General features: G+C 37.7%; 1 protein-coding gene and 1 long non-coding RNA gene across 4 annotated transcripts in view; one reads left to right on the top strand and one right to left on the bottom strand.

Annotated features, from left to right (window-relative positions):
• Sik2 (salt inducible kinase 2) overlaps positions 1-13,157 on the bottom strand; it is a 153,902-nt gene extending 140,745 nt beyond the window's left edge. The window contains exon 1 of one of the 3 annotated variants that reach the window (XM_021237886.2): positions 12,844-13,157. In XM_021237886.2, the coding sequence (XP_021093545.1) occupies positions 12,844-12,978 (135 nt within the window). In that variant the 5' untranslated portion in view covers positions 12,979-13,157. The remainder of the gene's footprint in view (positions 1-12,843) is intronic. The other 2 variants (XM_004856551.4, XM_087212175.1) reach the window with 2 other exon arrangements.
• Positions 13,158-13,315: 158 nt separating this feature from the next.
• LOC110344300 (uncharacterized) overlaps positions 13,316-16,997 on the top strand; it is a 67,322-nt gene continuing 63,640 nt past the window's right edge. The window contains exon 1 of the long non-coding RNA XR_002386784.2: positions 13,316-13,999. This is a non-coding gene — a long non-coding RNA (uncharacterized LOC110344300). The remainder of the gene's footprint in view (positions 14,000-16,997) is intronic.

The following is a 16,997-nucleotide window of genomic DNA, read 5'->3' as shown; positions in this document are numbered from 1 at the left end:
TGGGGGTGGATCTTCCAATGCTGAACCAACACTGCCATCCCTATAACAAAACCACTTTCTACATCCTGCCAGATCTGACTTCTAATAGTTTGTTTTGCTAAACAAATTTCTATCTATGTTCATACTTTTTTCTTCTATTATCTTTATCCAGTTTTAGGATTAGCACAATGTTGATTTCCTAAAATGAGGGGAGAAGTGTTCCTTCTTTTTTCTGCTTTGTTTGATATAATTTATCAGTTAAAATGTTTATGAGCCTGCTGTTGTCATATAAGTAGGTTTTGAAGCTAGGAATATACTTTCTTTAATAAGTGCTATTCAAATTTTATATTTCCTCCAGAGTTAGTTTCATTAATTTGTCTTCCAAGGTACTTCTCAGAAGTTGTCAAATTTATTTCAAAACAGATGTTTGTAATATGCTTTCTATAACCTTTTAAATTCTGTAAAATCTGTGGTAATGTCTCCTAGATATTAATATTGTAATTTTAAAAATGTATAACTGATGCTGTGTAACAGGAAGAAAAGGTCTAAAAGAGCAGGGTAATTGGGAGGGGTAGGGGAAGGGAAAAATGGGAAAGTAAAAAATATGAGAAGAGGAAAAAAATGGAAACAAGGTCTTTGCAAATAGGGAAGGGTGGAGGGGGTGAAGGGAGGGCAAGGGAAGGGGAAAAAAAATTAGAACCAAGAGACTCATGTAATGGTACAAGATCCCAATGTAACTCTATTTTATACCTAAAATGTACCAATAAAGTTAATGGGGGAGGGGAGATCTATGAACCTAAATATGAAAGCCTAAAAGTATAAAACTTTAAGAAGAAATTATAAGTGAAAATGTTCATGAATTTAGAGTAGGCAAGAATTTCCTAGGATACAGAAAACGTGATGTATAAAAGAAACTGATAAATGAGATTCCATCAAAATTTAGAACTTTAAATGACATCGTTAAGAAAATGAAAAGTAGTCCTTAAATAGACCATTATTTATAATACCTGTAACCCATGGGCAGAATATATAAAGAACTCTTACAGCTCATTAACAGACAACCCAATTAAAAAGTAGACACAAGAAGATGATAAATAGCCAGTACAGCACAAGGACAGGTGTGCAACACTAGAATCAAAAAATACTGATCAGTACAATAAGAAGATCACATTATACACTCATTAGGGAGATGAAGTTAAAAGTTTTAAAAGAACAGATGTCAGCTTAGGTGTGAACCAGTTAGAACTTTCTAATACTGCTAATGTGAATGTAAAATGATAAAACCATTTTGGAAAACAATATAGAAATTTCTTGTATTACTGTTAAGAACCAACAGTTCTGTTCTTAAGTTTTTACTTAAGAGGAATGAAAATACATATTCACAATAGATTTGTACATGTAAGTTGACTGTCCCTTATCTGAAATTCTTGGGACCAGAGTGTTGCAGATTTTCATTTGAAATCCACTTGATCTGCAAAGAGGATAGCTACTCCTGCCTTTTTTTCGGGTTCCTGTCACATGGAGTGTTTTCTCCCCTTTAACTTTCAGACTCTGAGTTTCTTTTTGAATTAAATGTGTTTCTTGTATGCGGCATATTGTGGGATCTTGCTTCTTGCCCCATTCTGCCAATCTATTTCTTTTGATTGGTGAATTGCGACCATTAACCTTGATGGTTATAACTTATTCATATTGATTTATCCTTGTCAAGACTTTTTCTGTTTGTTGGATTCTCCCCCTTTGCATTTAATTTCTTGTCATGCCCAACGGATTCATTCTACTGGGCTGCCTGGGGTTGTGATCCTTGTCTTTTCCTAGGATATTGTCTAAATTTTTTTGCAGTGCTGGTTTGGTATTCATGAAGTTCCTGAGGTGCTCTTTATCATGAAAGTATCTTATTTCTCCATCAATTTTGAAAGATAGTCTTGCAGGGTACATCAATCTGGTTGGAGACTGTTTTCCTTCAGGGCTTGAAATACATCACTCCAAGCTCTTCTTGCCTTGAGGGTTTGCATTGAGAAGTCTGCTGTGATTCTGATGGGCTTTCCTTTTATATTTGTTTCTTTTCCTTGCTTGTAGAAGTTTGTTCTTCTGTTGGGTTTCTGAAATCTTAACTGTTACATGCCTATGTGTAGATTTTTTTTTTGATCAAGACTAGTTGGAGTCCTATATGCCTCACTTATTGAACGTCAAGCTCTTTTCCCCTGCTTGAGTTTTCTGCCATAATTTCTGCGAACAGTTTTTTTATGTCATCTGCACTCTGTCCTGTTTCTTCACTGACTCCAATCAGTCTTATATTATTCTTCTTTGAATTGTCTAGCAGCCGCTGGATTTCTCGTGGTCCTTTACCATTTTAAAGCAGTTTTTCTTTTCCTGGTCATTAATTGCAATCTTATCTGCTATATCTGAAATTCTGTCCTCACATTGGCCCATTCTGCTGTGTAGACTTTCAGTGGAGTTTTTCATCTCCTGGAAATCTATTTGCATCTGTTATACGGATTCCATTTGTTTCCTATGTTGGGATTCCATCATGTTCCTCAGCTCCTCTCTAGATTTATTAATCACATCTTGCACTAGGAGCACAATTTCTCCTGTTATCTGAGAAATTATTTCTGATTTCATTTTTTCCAGATCCCCTTTTGTTGCCAGTTCAGTGGGTCCAGGTGGTTGAGTATCAGAGTGTTCCATCTCATTTCCCTTTGGGGTTGCTATAGGTGATCTGGAAGTCTGGTTTTGAGACTTATGTGTCTTCTCATTTTGACGGGGCTGGGCGTGTGATGAGGCCCATGTAGCTCACCTCCTGTGTGCTGGCAGGGGTGGTAGGGCAGCCCGGAAGCCTCCTCTTGTGTGCTGGGAGTGGCTCACCTCCTGTGTGCTCCAGTCTCCTGTTTATATAATTAGTTTTCTCCTCTTTTCTTTGGCTTGTCTTTTGCTGTTATCTCCTAAAGTCTATGGTAAGGTTTATTTCTTCCTTTTTTCTATGCTATGCACAGCTTGCTTATTTGAATTAACTGTAACCACAGAACAACCTAAGCTTCCCGGGAGAAATCAGATTACTAAACATAATGTGTAAAATTGAATTAATTTCCTCAGAAGAAAAGGGGTAGTTCCTTTCTTAGGCAGTATGTGAATTCTGTGAAAGCTGTTTTCATTGTTTGTTGTTTTACTCATTATCATAATTAATAGTCTAGAAAGTTAATAGTGTTAAACTTTGATTGCTAAATGAGTAGACTGATTAATACTGTACTTGCTATGAGAAGTATTACCATCTCAAGCCTAAAGACATTTTAAAGAGACTCCCTTCTCCCAATTAAAAGTATGATAGGCTCCAGTATTATCAGTTACTCTGGGCAACTTTGGGTAAAAGCTGCCAGATAAAAGGTAAGTGCCTACTTGAATTTTCTCAATATTCCTCAGGAAGGTAATACTGAAGAAAAGATCTTGCCCTACAATTTCTGGAGACTAGTATCGCCCCTTAAAAAAAAAAACTTATTATGAGATGGGTCAAATAATCTAAAAAATGGAGCCAGAGAGAAAGGGATGTTTGTTTAAAATTAAAGAAAATTGTTTAATATTTAATATTAAAGAAAAATTTTTGGATATAAAATACAAATTAAAACAAAGTTTCTGGGGATTTAGCTCAGTGGTTTTGCTGTCTGTGGCACAAGCGCAAGGACCCGAGTTTGCTCCCCGGTACCAAAAAAACAAACAAAAACAAAAACAAAAACAAAAAAAGCAAAAGTATTACCCAGAGATATCTCCTCTTCTATATTTTTTTTAAACCTTGGCTTTGATAATGAAAAAGTAAAAAATACATTACAAATATTAAAAATGAAAAATTTATCCAACTAAGCTTTAGTATTTAATTTTTCTTTAAAAATTCTCATGAAAGTTCTTTTTATCTTGAGTCACCAACTATGTATGTCCAAAAATCTATATAATTATTTGCTACTCTTCTTTGTAAGACTTCTATGAGAATTATGCTTTTCTAAAGAAAAAGTGGAGCACGTGTTAGCATGGTCCTTGTAATAGATGTAGCTTAACTGCTTGAACAAGTAGATCTAGAATGTATAATTTCAAGTACAACACAAGTTTATTTCTTGTTCATATAGCATCGGATGGATAGTTAACAGGCCTATGAGGTTCAAAGAGGCTTTTCTATATTTAAGGTGTAGTTTTCAAAGTTACTTTGAAGGCTGTCTATATTCTAGTCAAAAAAAAAAAAAAAAAGGTTGGGTGGGGCCCTGATGGGAGATGTTTATGGGCCAAGCCTAGAAGTAGCGTATATTATTTCTGCCCATCCATCAGTAAGAATGCAGTCACATGACCATACCTAAATGAAAGGGAAGCACAGAAACAGTCCAGTTGTATGCCCAGAAAAAAGAGAGAGAGACAGTGGGATTTTTATTTTTTATTACTTTTGGGGGGTAGTGGGGATCCAACTCAGGACCTTGCACTTGCGAAGCAGGCAGTGGCACCACTGAGCTAAATCCCTGGCCCAACAGTGGGATGTTTTAGTGGTCAGTTAGGAGTCTCTCCCATACTCAATGGAGCTCTTTACCAAGAACTTCAAGAACTGTAATAATAATGATAACTTTCACAGCAATATAGTGCTTTTAAATTTAAAAGATACTTTAATGTATTTTATCTCATTTATTTCTCAATTCTATGAAGTGAATGGAAGTAGTATACCTACTGTTGATAAAAATGAGGTTTAAGAGACGGCATAAATTAGCATATTCGAGGCCCTGGGTTCAATCCCTAGCCCAATGCACCCCCAAACCAAGACACAAAAGCTATAAAGGTCCTAAAGGGGAAAAACTTCAGGCCTTCCAAGTCCAAGTCCCATCTTTCTACATTTCAGTCTACTAGTCACAGATTTACTGAGCAACTACTATATGCCAGGAATTATGCTTGGGATAAAAAAAATGAGTAAGATCTGACTCCTGCCATCAGGGAACTTAATAGATTTCTGTGAACAAGATGAATAACTTTTATTTTACAAAATCTGTATTTTGGGATTCCCTCAACTTACAAAAAGACTGTGCTCCAATAGTTCAATTTTATTTATTTATTTTAGGCTTTTTTGAGACAGGGTCTCCTTATGTAGTCCAGGCTGGCCTTGAACTCACAATATAGCCCAGGCTATCCTTGATTTCACAGTGATACTCCTGCCTCAGCCTCCTGAGTGCTGGAATTACAAGTGTGCATCACCATGCCCAGCTTTTTAAAGTTAAGCATGAACTAAGATTTCTGGGAACTTACTCTGTGAATTCCTTCTCCTATTGTAATGAATATAGTACCAACAACAAAATCTGCATGGTCACAATAAAGTGAAGAAGGCTAAGAGAGTCTACATACCAAAGGATCTCTTTGTTATTGCTCAGCTAACTTATTCAAATCTCTAATTCTAAACTATACATATATTATCTTAAAAAGAATATGCCAATGAATTTTTATGGCAATAGAAAAATTAATTTCTTCTACTAGTAAACAGAAAGAAGGTTTCCTCTCTAGTTTGGGAGGGCATACAAGATACACTAGAATGGTTACTATCACATATAAAGTACAGCACTCAGTATTCAACCTCAGTGGGCTTGAGGGAGGAATGGGATAAAATAAAATAATAAATAATAAATAAACAAACATTCAACCTCAGAAATACTCAGGAAAATGTGAATAAGAAACTATATTAGTACTACTGTGAAGTAAAGTTTAATGAGATGGTCATTTTTATAGACTGCTGGTAACAATATAAAACAGGTTATAATTTTTCTGGAAAGCCATTTGGCAGTCTTTATTAAGTACCTTAAAAACCATCTATTTCCATTAAGCAAGCCTGAGAGGTCTACTTCTGAGAAATTATTTGAAGGAAATAGTCTGAAATGATAACAAAGATTGTTGTGTAATATTATAGTACAAAAATAGAAATTGGGAAATAATTTCATGAAATATGGTTAAGTTTATGAGTATTATAAAAATGGTTCTGTTTAGTAATATGATAAATAATAAAACTGAAAATTTAAATAGAAAAATCAGGGTTTCAGGGAAGTCTCAATATGAGTGGAAAAGAACCAGGAAAAACTAGATATAACTATGACAAAGTTATCAATGGGTAAAAAGATCATGGATCTATTTTCCAGCTTTATACTTCTCTACACAATTTATCTTCAATAGGTATGTAATACTTTTCTAATTAAAAAACCAGAAAAATGGGCTGGGGATTTAGCTCAGTGGTTGTCGCCTGACTCACAAGTCCAAGGTCCTGAGTTCGATCCCCAGTACCAAAAAAAAAAATCCAGAAAAATTAAAGTTGTTTATAATACTAACTTTTCTGCCCGTGAATTCATATTTGCTAAGTTTCCTAGAATATGCCTGTATTATTTTATGATTCATGTATTAAGAAGACCATACATATAGAAAGCTTATGGAATGTTAAAAAAATACATATGAGATCACAAGTATATAAATACAAATATGCAAGGATAAGCAATTAAATATGAGCAGAAATAAAAATTGTTACACTGATGAATTAAAGATTGTTTTTCATTTTTCAAACTATAATTTAATGGAAACATTGTCTTTATAATGTTAGGAAAAAATACTTTATTTATTGAACTGAGAATTTGTAAGACAATAAAAGAAATGATTAAAAATAATTTCCTGTGCCTGCCTCACAAGTGCAAGGTCCTGAGTTCGATCCCTGGTACCAAAAAAAAAAAAAAAATCCTACCTTAAAAAGTATTTAAACAAATTAACAAAAAAGACAATGCAATTTAAAAATCAACCAAACAGGGGCCGAGGATTTAGCTCAGTGGTTCCAGTGCCTGCCTTGCAAGTGCAAGGTCCCAAGTTCGATCCCCAGTACCAAAAAAAAAAAAAAAAATCAAACAAACAATGGGTGTAGTGGTGCGTGCCTATAATCCCAGAACTCAGAGGCTGAGGCAGGAGGATGATGAGTTGGAGGCCAGCCTGGGCTATGTAGTAAGACCCTACTGCAAAAAAACAAAACAAAATAAAAATAGTCTAAGGATAAACAATTCATAAGAGAAATGCACACTGTTATCACATAATACTATAATCAATTTGTGTTCGTCCATAAAAATTAATGGGTACTCCTTTTCTGGAGGGTAATTTGGTATCCATGCTATAAAATACGTATCCTTCACCTAAGAATTCCACAGTTAGGGAACTGTCCTTAGGAAATAATTAGGTTATGCACAAAGATGTAAAGGAATGCTCTCTGGGTAAAAAACACATTATATGTATAGATGACATTAATTTTATTACATCTATGTAAAATATGTGTTAAGAGGAAATGTCTTAAATTTTGAAAGCAGAATTAAGGATGTTTAATTGCTTCCTCAGGCCTTTTTTTTGGCTTTTCAATGTCTACAGTGAACATCCATAACTTCTGTAATAGGAGGAAACCATATAAATATTATGTTTATTATAAAGAAGAACATAAACATTTTTAGCATTATTTCCCTGTTTCCAAGATGTATCTCTTAATCTGTTTAAAGTATTTTTGTTTGTTTTTTGAAACAGGGTCTTGTTATGTAGTTCAGGCTGGCTTTGAACTCACTATGCAGCTCCAGCTGGCCTTGCACTCTTGGTGATCCTTCTGTCTCTTTGCCTCCGCCTCCTGAGTGCTGGGATGATAAGCATGCACCACCATGCCTGGCTTGTTTAAAACATTTCTTTTTTTTTAATTAAAGATTTTCCAAAATTTCCAAATTTGTCTTTCAATCTTCTAATAATCTCAAACTGAATACATTGGCTATTTCTCTTCAAAAGATGGGAAAGCATTCTTCACAAATGTTCTGTATAAAGAAATTCTAACATCAATAATTCATTTCAAAAAGATAGAGATAGGAAAGGTAGTAGGTATACCAAAAAGGAAAGAAAGATATCGTAAGGAATTCTGAACCCCTTCTGACCCCAAAGAAATGAATCTACAATCAGCAGTGGGCCATAAATCAAATGTCATATGAATCCAAGAAGAGAGGCCAGTTTCAGTTATTTCCAAATAAATGCTTTCTTAATTGCCTGATACTGTGATAGATTTTCCCAGAAGATTTAAAATCAGAACACATCAAACTCTGTTAAAAGTTAAAAATTTCTTCAGAATATAAAAATTTACACAACTCTTGTTTTGTACATTTGTTCTCCCTCCCAAAACAAGACCAATATTTAGTAGAATAATTTGCCAATCACTATATGTCTGGGGTGTCAAGAAACTAAAAGAACAATTATAATAAAGCCCATCTATATTGTGACAAATATAATTTCTATTAATTAAAGATCACACATAGCTCTAGGCACAAATACTATGATTAAGTTGTTTGATAACAAGTCCTTCTAATGCACATAGTATAACTGCTTCTTGAAATCTGGAATATTTTCCAGTATAATACTGGTGCCAAGATTACTGAGAGGGGTCTTAAATTTTAAAGTAAAGTATAAAATCCAATGCATTAAAAATAAGTTTTCTTAAAAAGAAAAAAAGTTTTCTTCAAGAGACATTATAATCATGGTGTAATACACCCTTCTCTATGTTTTCACCCTTGCTATAAAAATGCAGTTTTAAACTTTAACCATTTTAGAAAGTTTTAAAAAAAATCCTACATTTTAAGGTAGTTTAGGAATTATGCCTAAACATAAACATTCCAAAATGTACACAGAAAGCGTTTCAGTGAACAGAAGCAGTTTTCAGAATGTTCTTTATATCAGTTCTGCATTCCAGGTTCTCTTAAGGATAAGTAAGTAGCCTAACATCTACTGCCATTTTAATAAGGTAATTTTCAGAACCTCTGAATATCTCTAAGATCCCATGGACTGCATGTCTATATGTTCTTTAAACAATATAAAAGGTATGCTGTTGAGGAAAACTCAGTTATCTTGACATAGGAAAGACCTGAAAATAACTAATGATGGTTATCCCGGAGTAATGGTATTATGGATAATTCTTTTCATTTATCTATAGGTCTAAATTTTTCAATAATCAACATGATAGATTTGGTAATTAAAATACATAACTCTTTAATGTAAAAATAATACTTTCTCACTCATAATTTCCCTTCTAGGAATTTACCAGTAGTTTGTCTCTCCTAGAAAAATTTAAGATACAGGGCCGGGGATTTAGCTCACTGGTTTCGCCGCCTGCTGCGCAAGCGCAAGGACCGGAGTTTGACCCCCGGTACCAAACAAACAAACAAACAAACAAAAAGAGAGAAATATGATATAATGTTAAGAATATTCCCTCTAGGCATGGTGGCACATGCACATAATCCCAGCACTCTGGGAGGCTAAGGCAGGAGGACTGAAATTTAAGCACATCCAAGGCAATTCAGCAAGACCCTGTCTCAAAATATTTTAAAAAAGAAAAAAAAAAGCTGAAGATGTAGTTCAGTGTGAAGGCCCTGGATTCAACGCCCAGTATTGGGGTTTTGCCTGTGTGTGTGGGAGCCATTTATTCCCATTGGTGAAAGAGTTATACTTTTTTAGTGTACTATACTATTCTATAATAAAATATTACTTAATAGAAAAGAAAAATTTAAGGGGACGGATGGCTTTTCTAAAATTTTACTTGAGGCAAAAAACTGTATAGTTAGAAGGAAAAAGTTACTTCCTACTATACTATTAATAAAATAAAACATTACTCAAGGACACTCACAGAATCTAAACTAGCAACCACTATGCCTAAAATAGTTTAATAGCCTAAATGCTATTATCCTTTCCCATTATGCTAATTTTGTAAAATTAGCTTCTCTAATTCATAAGCTACAAACCAGTATTACAAAGCTTTTATGAAGTATTACATTAGGAAGCTGGATTCTAACACCACCTGCCTTCCCTTTTGTGTGTAAAATTTACAGAGAGATCTAACATATGAATACTGATTCAGATGATATAATTACATTTCTTTAAAAATGTTAAGCTATTTGATAGGTAAGACCAAAATGAAGATCTTTTCCATTAAAAAAAAAATTTTTTTTAAAGAGAAACAGACTTGGATCTCCCAAATTCTGCAGAAAATGCATTATTTTGGAATGATACCAACCAAGAGACAAAGAGCCAATTAAAAGTAAAAGGATTCAATTGTTCACTTAAACCAAGTTCAAAATTTGCCTCAGGATCATGTTTGGGGAAAAAAGTCCTCTTGACATTAAAGCATAGCATATGAAGAAACTTCAATACGTATAATCATATTTCTTTCATGGTTTTCTTTATAACTATATTAACTTCTCACTGTACTTGAGTATGCGAACCTAAAATAATGTAAAATGATGTTTTCACTGAACATCTTAGTTTTTAAGGTAGCTGTATCTAACAAGCTCACAAATATTTATCCAGTAAATAAAGAAGATAAATACTGCTGCTATAAAAAAATTAGCAACAAATGGTATACTTTAAGAGACAATTTTATCTGTACACTTATTAAACAATTCTTAATGCAAATCACCTATGAAAGGTTACAGAGCAACTTTACAAAGTGTAAGGAAATCTACAAAAACTTCTCAGTTCAGCAACTGTCAGGCCATTTCCCTCACACTTCTCTACTTCAATGTCTCTAATCCAACCAAATTATCACAAATGCTAACACTCACCCATCTTATATTTACACTGTTTCTTTTTATATGTTAACGATAATTTCTTTAGAAAGCACAAGGGTGATAGGATCTGTAGACTAAAAATTTAGCTTTTAACGTAAATCACTCTACACCATATACAAAACACGTAATTTACGATTTGAATGTTCTTTCAGGATCTGACTTGTGCCTTCAATTACAAGTGCATTTGATCTCAGTTTATTTAATAGCCAAAGGATGGTATTACTCCACAGTGCCTCCTAGCTCCTTAAACTATGTATCAGTTTGAAAGGAACACCATTTGAATTGTCAGCCTCAACATAAAGTGTCAGTTACCATTAATTCCACTTACGCAGCTCTTAAATGGATATTATACTAAGTAAATCTCACCTGAAATATAACAGCTTACAATTAAATTTTGCTAGTAATATCAATAAGAAATGTAAGTAATACCAACGGAAAAATATGGATCAATGATTTTGGTAATCAATCAAATAGAGCTCAAAAGTTCTGTACAGTCTCTGCAATTTGTTAGACAGCTATTAAACAAAGACTCATAAAAATACACATTTAAAGTACTTTCTTTTTATATAACTTAAGGGGAAATGGCATGACATTTGGCCTACGATTCTTTAGAAGAATGGAACCACTTTCTTCATTTTAAAAAATGTTGGGATCGGATTAAGCCAGAAGATTCCGTAATGTTACTAAACATAGTCATTGGGGGGGATTTAGCTCAGTGGTGCCACGACCTGCCTCGAAAACGCAAGGTCCTGAGTTCGATCCCCCCATACCAAAAACCAAAAACTAAACGTAGTCATATAACCTTGCAAACTTATTTAAACTGCTAACACTGGTAAATCTGTGAGAGGGAAGTCTGAGACCTTGTCATGACATCGCAAGTAAGTCGGATTTGGGGTGCTTCAAGATCAGTTACGGGAAGGCAAAAAGCATGAAATAACGACATGACATTCTCCGGTAAATGGACATTAAGCAAAACTTCTGAGTACAAAGTGAAATGATACGAAAATCACTCAAGTTTTCAAATGCCCTTCGCCTTACATAAAATCATTCTGGGGAAAAAAGAAAAAGTCCTACTTCATTCTCCGTTGAAAGTCTAGTACATTCGCACTAACGGAGGGAGAAAACGGAACAAGGTGAATACTGGGGGAAAAACTAAAAAGGGGGCAAAACAGTGGCAATTACAATCAGGTAGAGAAGAGTACGTCAAAACCACTGCTTTATTCTAAAGAATGGTTTTGTTTCGGTCATGTTCCCAAGGTATTTAATCTGCACGTCTTAAAAAGAGACCCCGAGGAGGAGAGCAGCTTCAGGCGATGGAGGGAAGGGGGGGGGCAGGTTAGGTAAGAACCGAGACTTGTGAGAAAATACGTGCAGTGCATGAGAACGTGCAGCGGGTGGGGGGGGGAGGCTGGTTGCACCGTCAAGAAGCAGTTGAGGGCTTCATGAGTACAGGCAATCTGACGTGGCTTAAGGAACGTGTACTCACAGCCAAAAAGCACACCTGGTAAAGGAACAACCCTATAGATAAGACAGACCAAGGCACCATCTGTGCAAATGCAGAGATGACCATTTTAACTAGTTCTATTGTCTGGAGTATTAGATGGAAATGCCTCAGGCAAGAGACCAAGCTAGCCAGGCACCAAATGAGAGCCCCTGCGGGTCAAAAGGAGGGAGAGATGATGGACAGTGGCCGCCTGGGTATTCCCGGCTACCGGGGCCCCTTCCTTGCTAGGTAGAGAAGGACGCTAGGGTCAGGGGGCCGGCGATCCCTGTACGCGCAGTCCGAGCTCAGGAGGTCTCTCTCCTTAGGCTGGCGACAGACATCTCTCATCGCGCAGCCCGGGAGCTCCGGGAGCTCCGAGACTTCCCCTCCTTCCCCACCCCCCAGCCGAAAGCGGGGAAGACGCGGAACTTGGGCTCTGGAGCAGAGGCCACAGACCAGGTCACAGCCTGAGTGGGGGGCTCTGGGCGAAATTCCGTGCAGCCATCGGGGGTGGCGTAGGGGAAGCCAAAGTGCCCCGGGCCAGGGTTCCAGTCAGACGGCACTCTCGACAGGGTGACCTGGCCCCGATTCCTTCACTGCTCACCGACCCCATGCAAGCTCTGGCTCCCGGTCCCGGGCCCGCTCGCCTCAGAGAGTGGCGCGGCCTCTTGTGTGTCCCGGGTCGCAACACTGCAGCCGCCCCAGTCCGTAAACGGCTCCTCTCCCGAGCCCTCGCCTCGGACGCTCCCGCCGAGCCCCGGGCCGCACCTCCGTTTTGGTGATCCGGTGCCGCCCCAGCTTCACCACCGCGAAGTTGCCCTTGCCCAGCGTGCCCTCGATGTCGTAGAACCCCACCCGAACCGGCCCGCGCCGCAAGTGCCTCGGGCCATCCGCCATGACCATGCTGGGCCCCGCTGCTAGACAAGTCGACTGTAGCGCGAGCAGGCCGGCGGGTTGGCGGGCGGACGGTCAGCGCGGCACGGAGCGGCTCGGCTCGGACGACGGCCGCTCCGCTCGCTCCTTCGCTCTTTCCCTCCCCGCTCCGTAGGGCCCAGCCAGGCGCGCGCCGCCGCTGACGTGCGCCGACGTCAGGAGGCCGGGGCGAGGGGCGGGGGCGGGACCAGGCCTCGATTGGTCACCATGGAGACCGGAGCACCGCCGACGTCGACTGCAGGGGGATGCGGGGGAAGGGGGGGGGGCGGGGGCCGGGGGGCGGAGGGGAGGCGGAGAGGGACGGCGCGCGGGGAGGGGCGCGGGGCTGGCCGGCGCATTCCTTCCGGGCTGAGGCTCGCTGCTCTTTCTCTCCACCTCTCCGCTGCCGGGGGCGGGGTCTCCACCCGGCCTGCCCGGTTCGCCCGCCTGGAAGTTGAAGGACAAGAGCGAGCCCTGGTGGGCCGAGCGGAGGGGTGCAGCGACCTGCGTCTATCCCGTGGGCGCCTTCCGCGCCCCGTCGTTCTCCGCCCACCTGCGGAGCTTCCCGCCAAAATCTCTCCCCTATGAGTAGAGCGCCCTAAATTTGGCACCAGTAAAGAACTGTGGCTGAGCAACACGTTACTCACGGGCTCCTTTCTTTGTGCCCCCTTCTCATCTCGTTCTATATAAATCTGTTCATATTTTGATGTCGTTGAGGAATCTTTCTGACAGCATCCGGTCAGTCTCACAAAATGTAGAGTTGAGGAGACTTTGAAGATTACTTAACCAAGGATTTGGAACCTCTAGACTTAGAGGCCTGGAACACCCTGAAACGTGGGCATATTTTTGCTTATTTGGACGTGACTCAGGAGAGGGGATGGACCATTGATTCTATCAGATTCTCAAACTGTTCATGAACTTGAAAAGATTAAGAAATATTTAGCTAGTCCAATTTCTTCTCACATGACGAACCAGGCTGCACGGAATGAAAAGAACTGCCAGCGTCACACAGGTAATGCTAGAGTTAGGATTATAAAACATCACACAAGTCTTCCACAGGGTGACCCCGACAAACAGGAACAGCGACATTTTAATACTTTAAAATATATTATATGAATCTAGGTTTTGGTTTCTGAATACCATTCTCTACTAGAAGGAACTAGACTCTTCGGAGAAGTGGTTCATTCCAAGGCAGAGACAGAGAAAGTACAAAAGCCTTGAAAGATTTGATACCAGAAAGCAAGAAATTTCTTGTATATGTCAAGGATGGATCAAAAGAAAAAAGGAGACAGTTTGTAGGTATCACCACTTATCAAATTGGAAGCAATTTAAGTGTCAAGAATAATAATAGAGATGATAGATATTGGATTTATTTTTATTAGTATATGTTTGTGATACATAAGAAATATATTCATTGTGGAGAATTGGTACATCTACGTATCATATATCTTGATCCTTTTGAATTCTTTCTCCCCACTCTTCCTTCTCCCTCCTTCCCAAATCCCCTTCAATCTTCACAAACTCTACTTTCCTGTTTCTGATCATCTGTCTTTTATTTTGCTCCTTAAATTATTTATGCTTTGGGTTTCTCATGTAAGAGAAACTATATGATATTTAGCATTCTGTATCTGATTTATTTCATTATAGACTCAAGGTGCATCCACTTTCCTACAAATGACTCAAATTTATCATTCTTTTGAATGAATAGTATTTCATGGTATAAATATACCATATTTTCTTTGTCCATTCGTCTGTTGATGGGTATGTAGAGTGGTTCCAAAGTTTACCAATGAGTTGTGCTGCTAGAAACAAGGGTATACATGTATCACTGAAAGCAACTTTAACTCTTTCAGGAAGATACTCAGAAGAAATATAGCTGGGTCAAATAGAATTTCTGTTTTTCGTTTTTTTGAGAAAACTCCACGGTGATTTCCATAGTAGTTGTATTTTACATTCCCACCAGCAATGTAGATGGGTCCCCCACAACCTCACCAGCACAGAAGCTGGATTTCTAAAAGAATCCATGAATGCATACATTTACCTTAATTTTTAAATAAATAAATATACAAATGTTATAGGGGAGAAAAATGAACATTCTCAGCTGTGGAATGCCAAACTAATACATACAGAAGAAATTATGAAATTATGAAATCATCATTTAACATTATTGTAGTAATAATTGACTTTAGACAAGAATTATCAATAGATGTTAAAATCACTGGGTGAGGCCTGGCCGGGAAATCTCAAAGTAGTTTTAGATTTTTATTCATTATAAAGATTTAACTAAGGCACTTTTACAGTGGAGAAATCTGACAGACACCACCCTAATCAAATGATCAATGTCATCAGTTATAGAATAAAATGACATGATGTGACTTGTGGTGTGAGGACACATATCTCACATGATATCCCTGTAAAAATGCATATGCTCAATCTATCACAGAGAAATAATCAGAAAAATGCAAATTGAGAAACATTCTACCGAAAACTGACCTATCCTCTTAAAAAAAAAAAGATCAGTCTTGAAAGACAAAGGCTGAGCAATAGTTCTAGAATTAAGGGATTAATCAGGTGTTGCTAAAGGCAACATGATCCTAAAAAACATATGTTACAAAGGAAATTTTCAGGACGGCTGTGGAAATTTGAATATAGATTGTATATTAGATATGAGTATTGTTTTAATGTTAAGTTTCTTAGATTTTTATAATTATACTGTTGTGAAAGAGAGGGCCTTTGTTAAGAAATAATCAAGTATTAAGGGATACAAGTCTGTATATATGCAACTTATTTTCAATTGATTTAGCATTTGAGAATGCTCAAATGGTTGAGCCAAGGTAAATGTGCCAAAACTTTACTTGATGTATACAGGTAAAGTGTATGCAGTAGTTAATTGTACTTCTGTGTAGTTCAAATTCTTAATGAAAATTAGTGTTTATGCAGTATATATATATATTGCTTTTTTAGTGCAAGATTGAGTGGCTCTTGGGCCCTTCACTACTCACTGTGCTTCTGACCTTCACTCTTCCCAAATGCTTTCTTCTACTGTGTGTTTGTGAAAGTGAGGGGGAGAATGGGAGAAAGCTCTAAGACTAATCAGATTTCTGGATTGATGGGAGTGGTATATGAGGGTTCCTCTAACTAGACCAGGAGCCCACATAGTACCTCAGTTCAAAAATTGTTCCCATATACACTTGCCACTTAGATAAATGTTTTAATTGTTTGAGGGGAATCAATGAAAAGCCACTTACTCAAGAATCAGCAAATGCACATAGACCCACTAGAATCAATAACCTCTTTCTTTACAGTACACCTTTTGAATGGAAATTGATTGATTTTTATCTGATTGTCTTAATCAGATAGCCAGGCCAACACTCTACTGCACAATCTGGGAATAAGAATTGATTTGAAACCAAAAGAAGAGAAAGGGTTGGCAAGAGTACCAATAGAGTTTGGGAAAGCTGGAGTTCTGTGTGAGTGTGCTCGGGGGTCAACAGGTTAGAGAAAGGGAGGCAGGAGGTGGGGAGTGATAGGGACTAGGTAAAAAATCAGCCTTGGCCAGGAGGAAATGCAGTGTGTGTGACACTGAAAATTATTAGTAGCTTGTAAGTGTAATCTTGAACTACTGTGTGAAGACTGATTTAGAATACTGCAACCTTGGGTCTCATGATTCAGCTTTATTTCCTCAATCTCAAAAGATCTATTCTTCCTTCTGTTTCTTTTTCTAAAAATTAATTTTATTGGTACAATTTAGATACACACAACGGTCACTTTTATCAAAGGGAATTTGTACCTGTACGTGGTATATTTTGACTCCTCTTTTTCTCTCCTCCTCTCCCTTCCCTTCAATCCTCCTCCTGTCCTTATTTACAGAACCTCCTTCTATTTCAACTCTTTATGTCACTTAGATCCCTTTGCTTCTGATTAAATGATAGCTATACACATTTTAGCAATTACTAATTTTATACAACTGCTTTTCTCTCTCCCTCGTTCTCTTTCCTCCTTTTCTATGT

Source organism: Heterocephalus glaber, unplaced genomic scaffold (genome assembly GCF_053883595.1).
Source record: "Heterocephalus glaber isolate CG9 unplaced genomic scaffold, H.glaber_assembly_v1.0 deba00001429, whole genome shotgun sequence".
Classification (NCBI taxonomy): domain Eukaryota; kingdom Metazoa; phylum Chordata; class Mammalia; order Rodentia; family Bathyergidae; genus Heterocephalus; species Heterocephalus glaber.
Note: the sequence above shows the minus strand (reverse complement) of the source record. Positions and strands in the feature narration are given on the sequence as shown.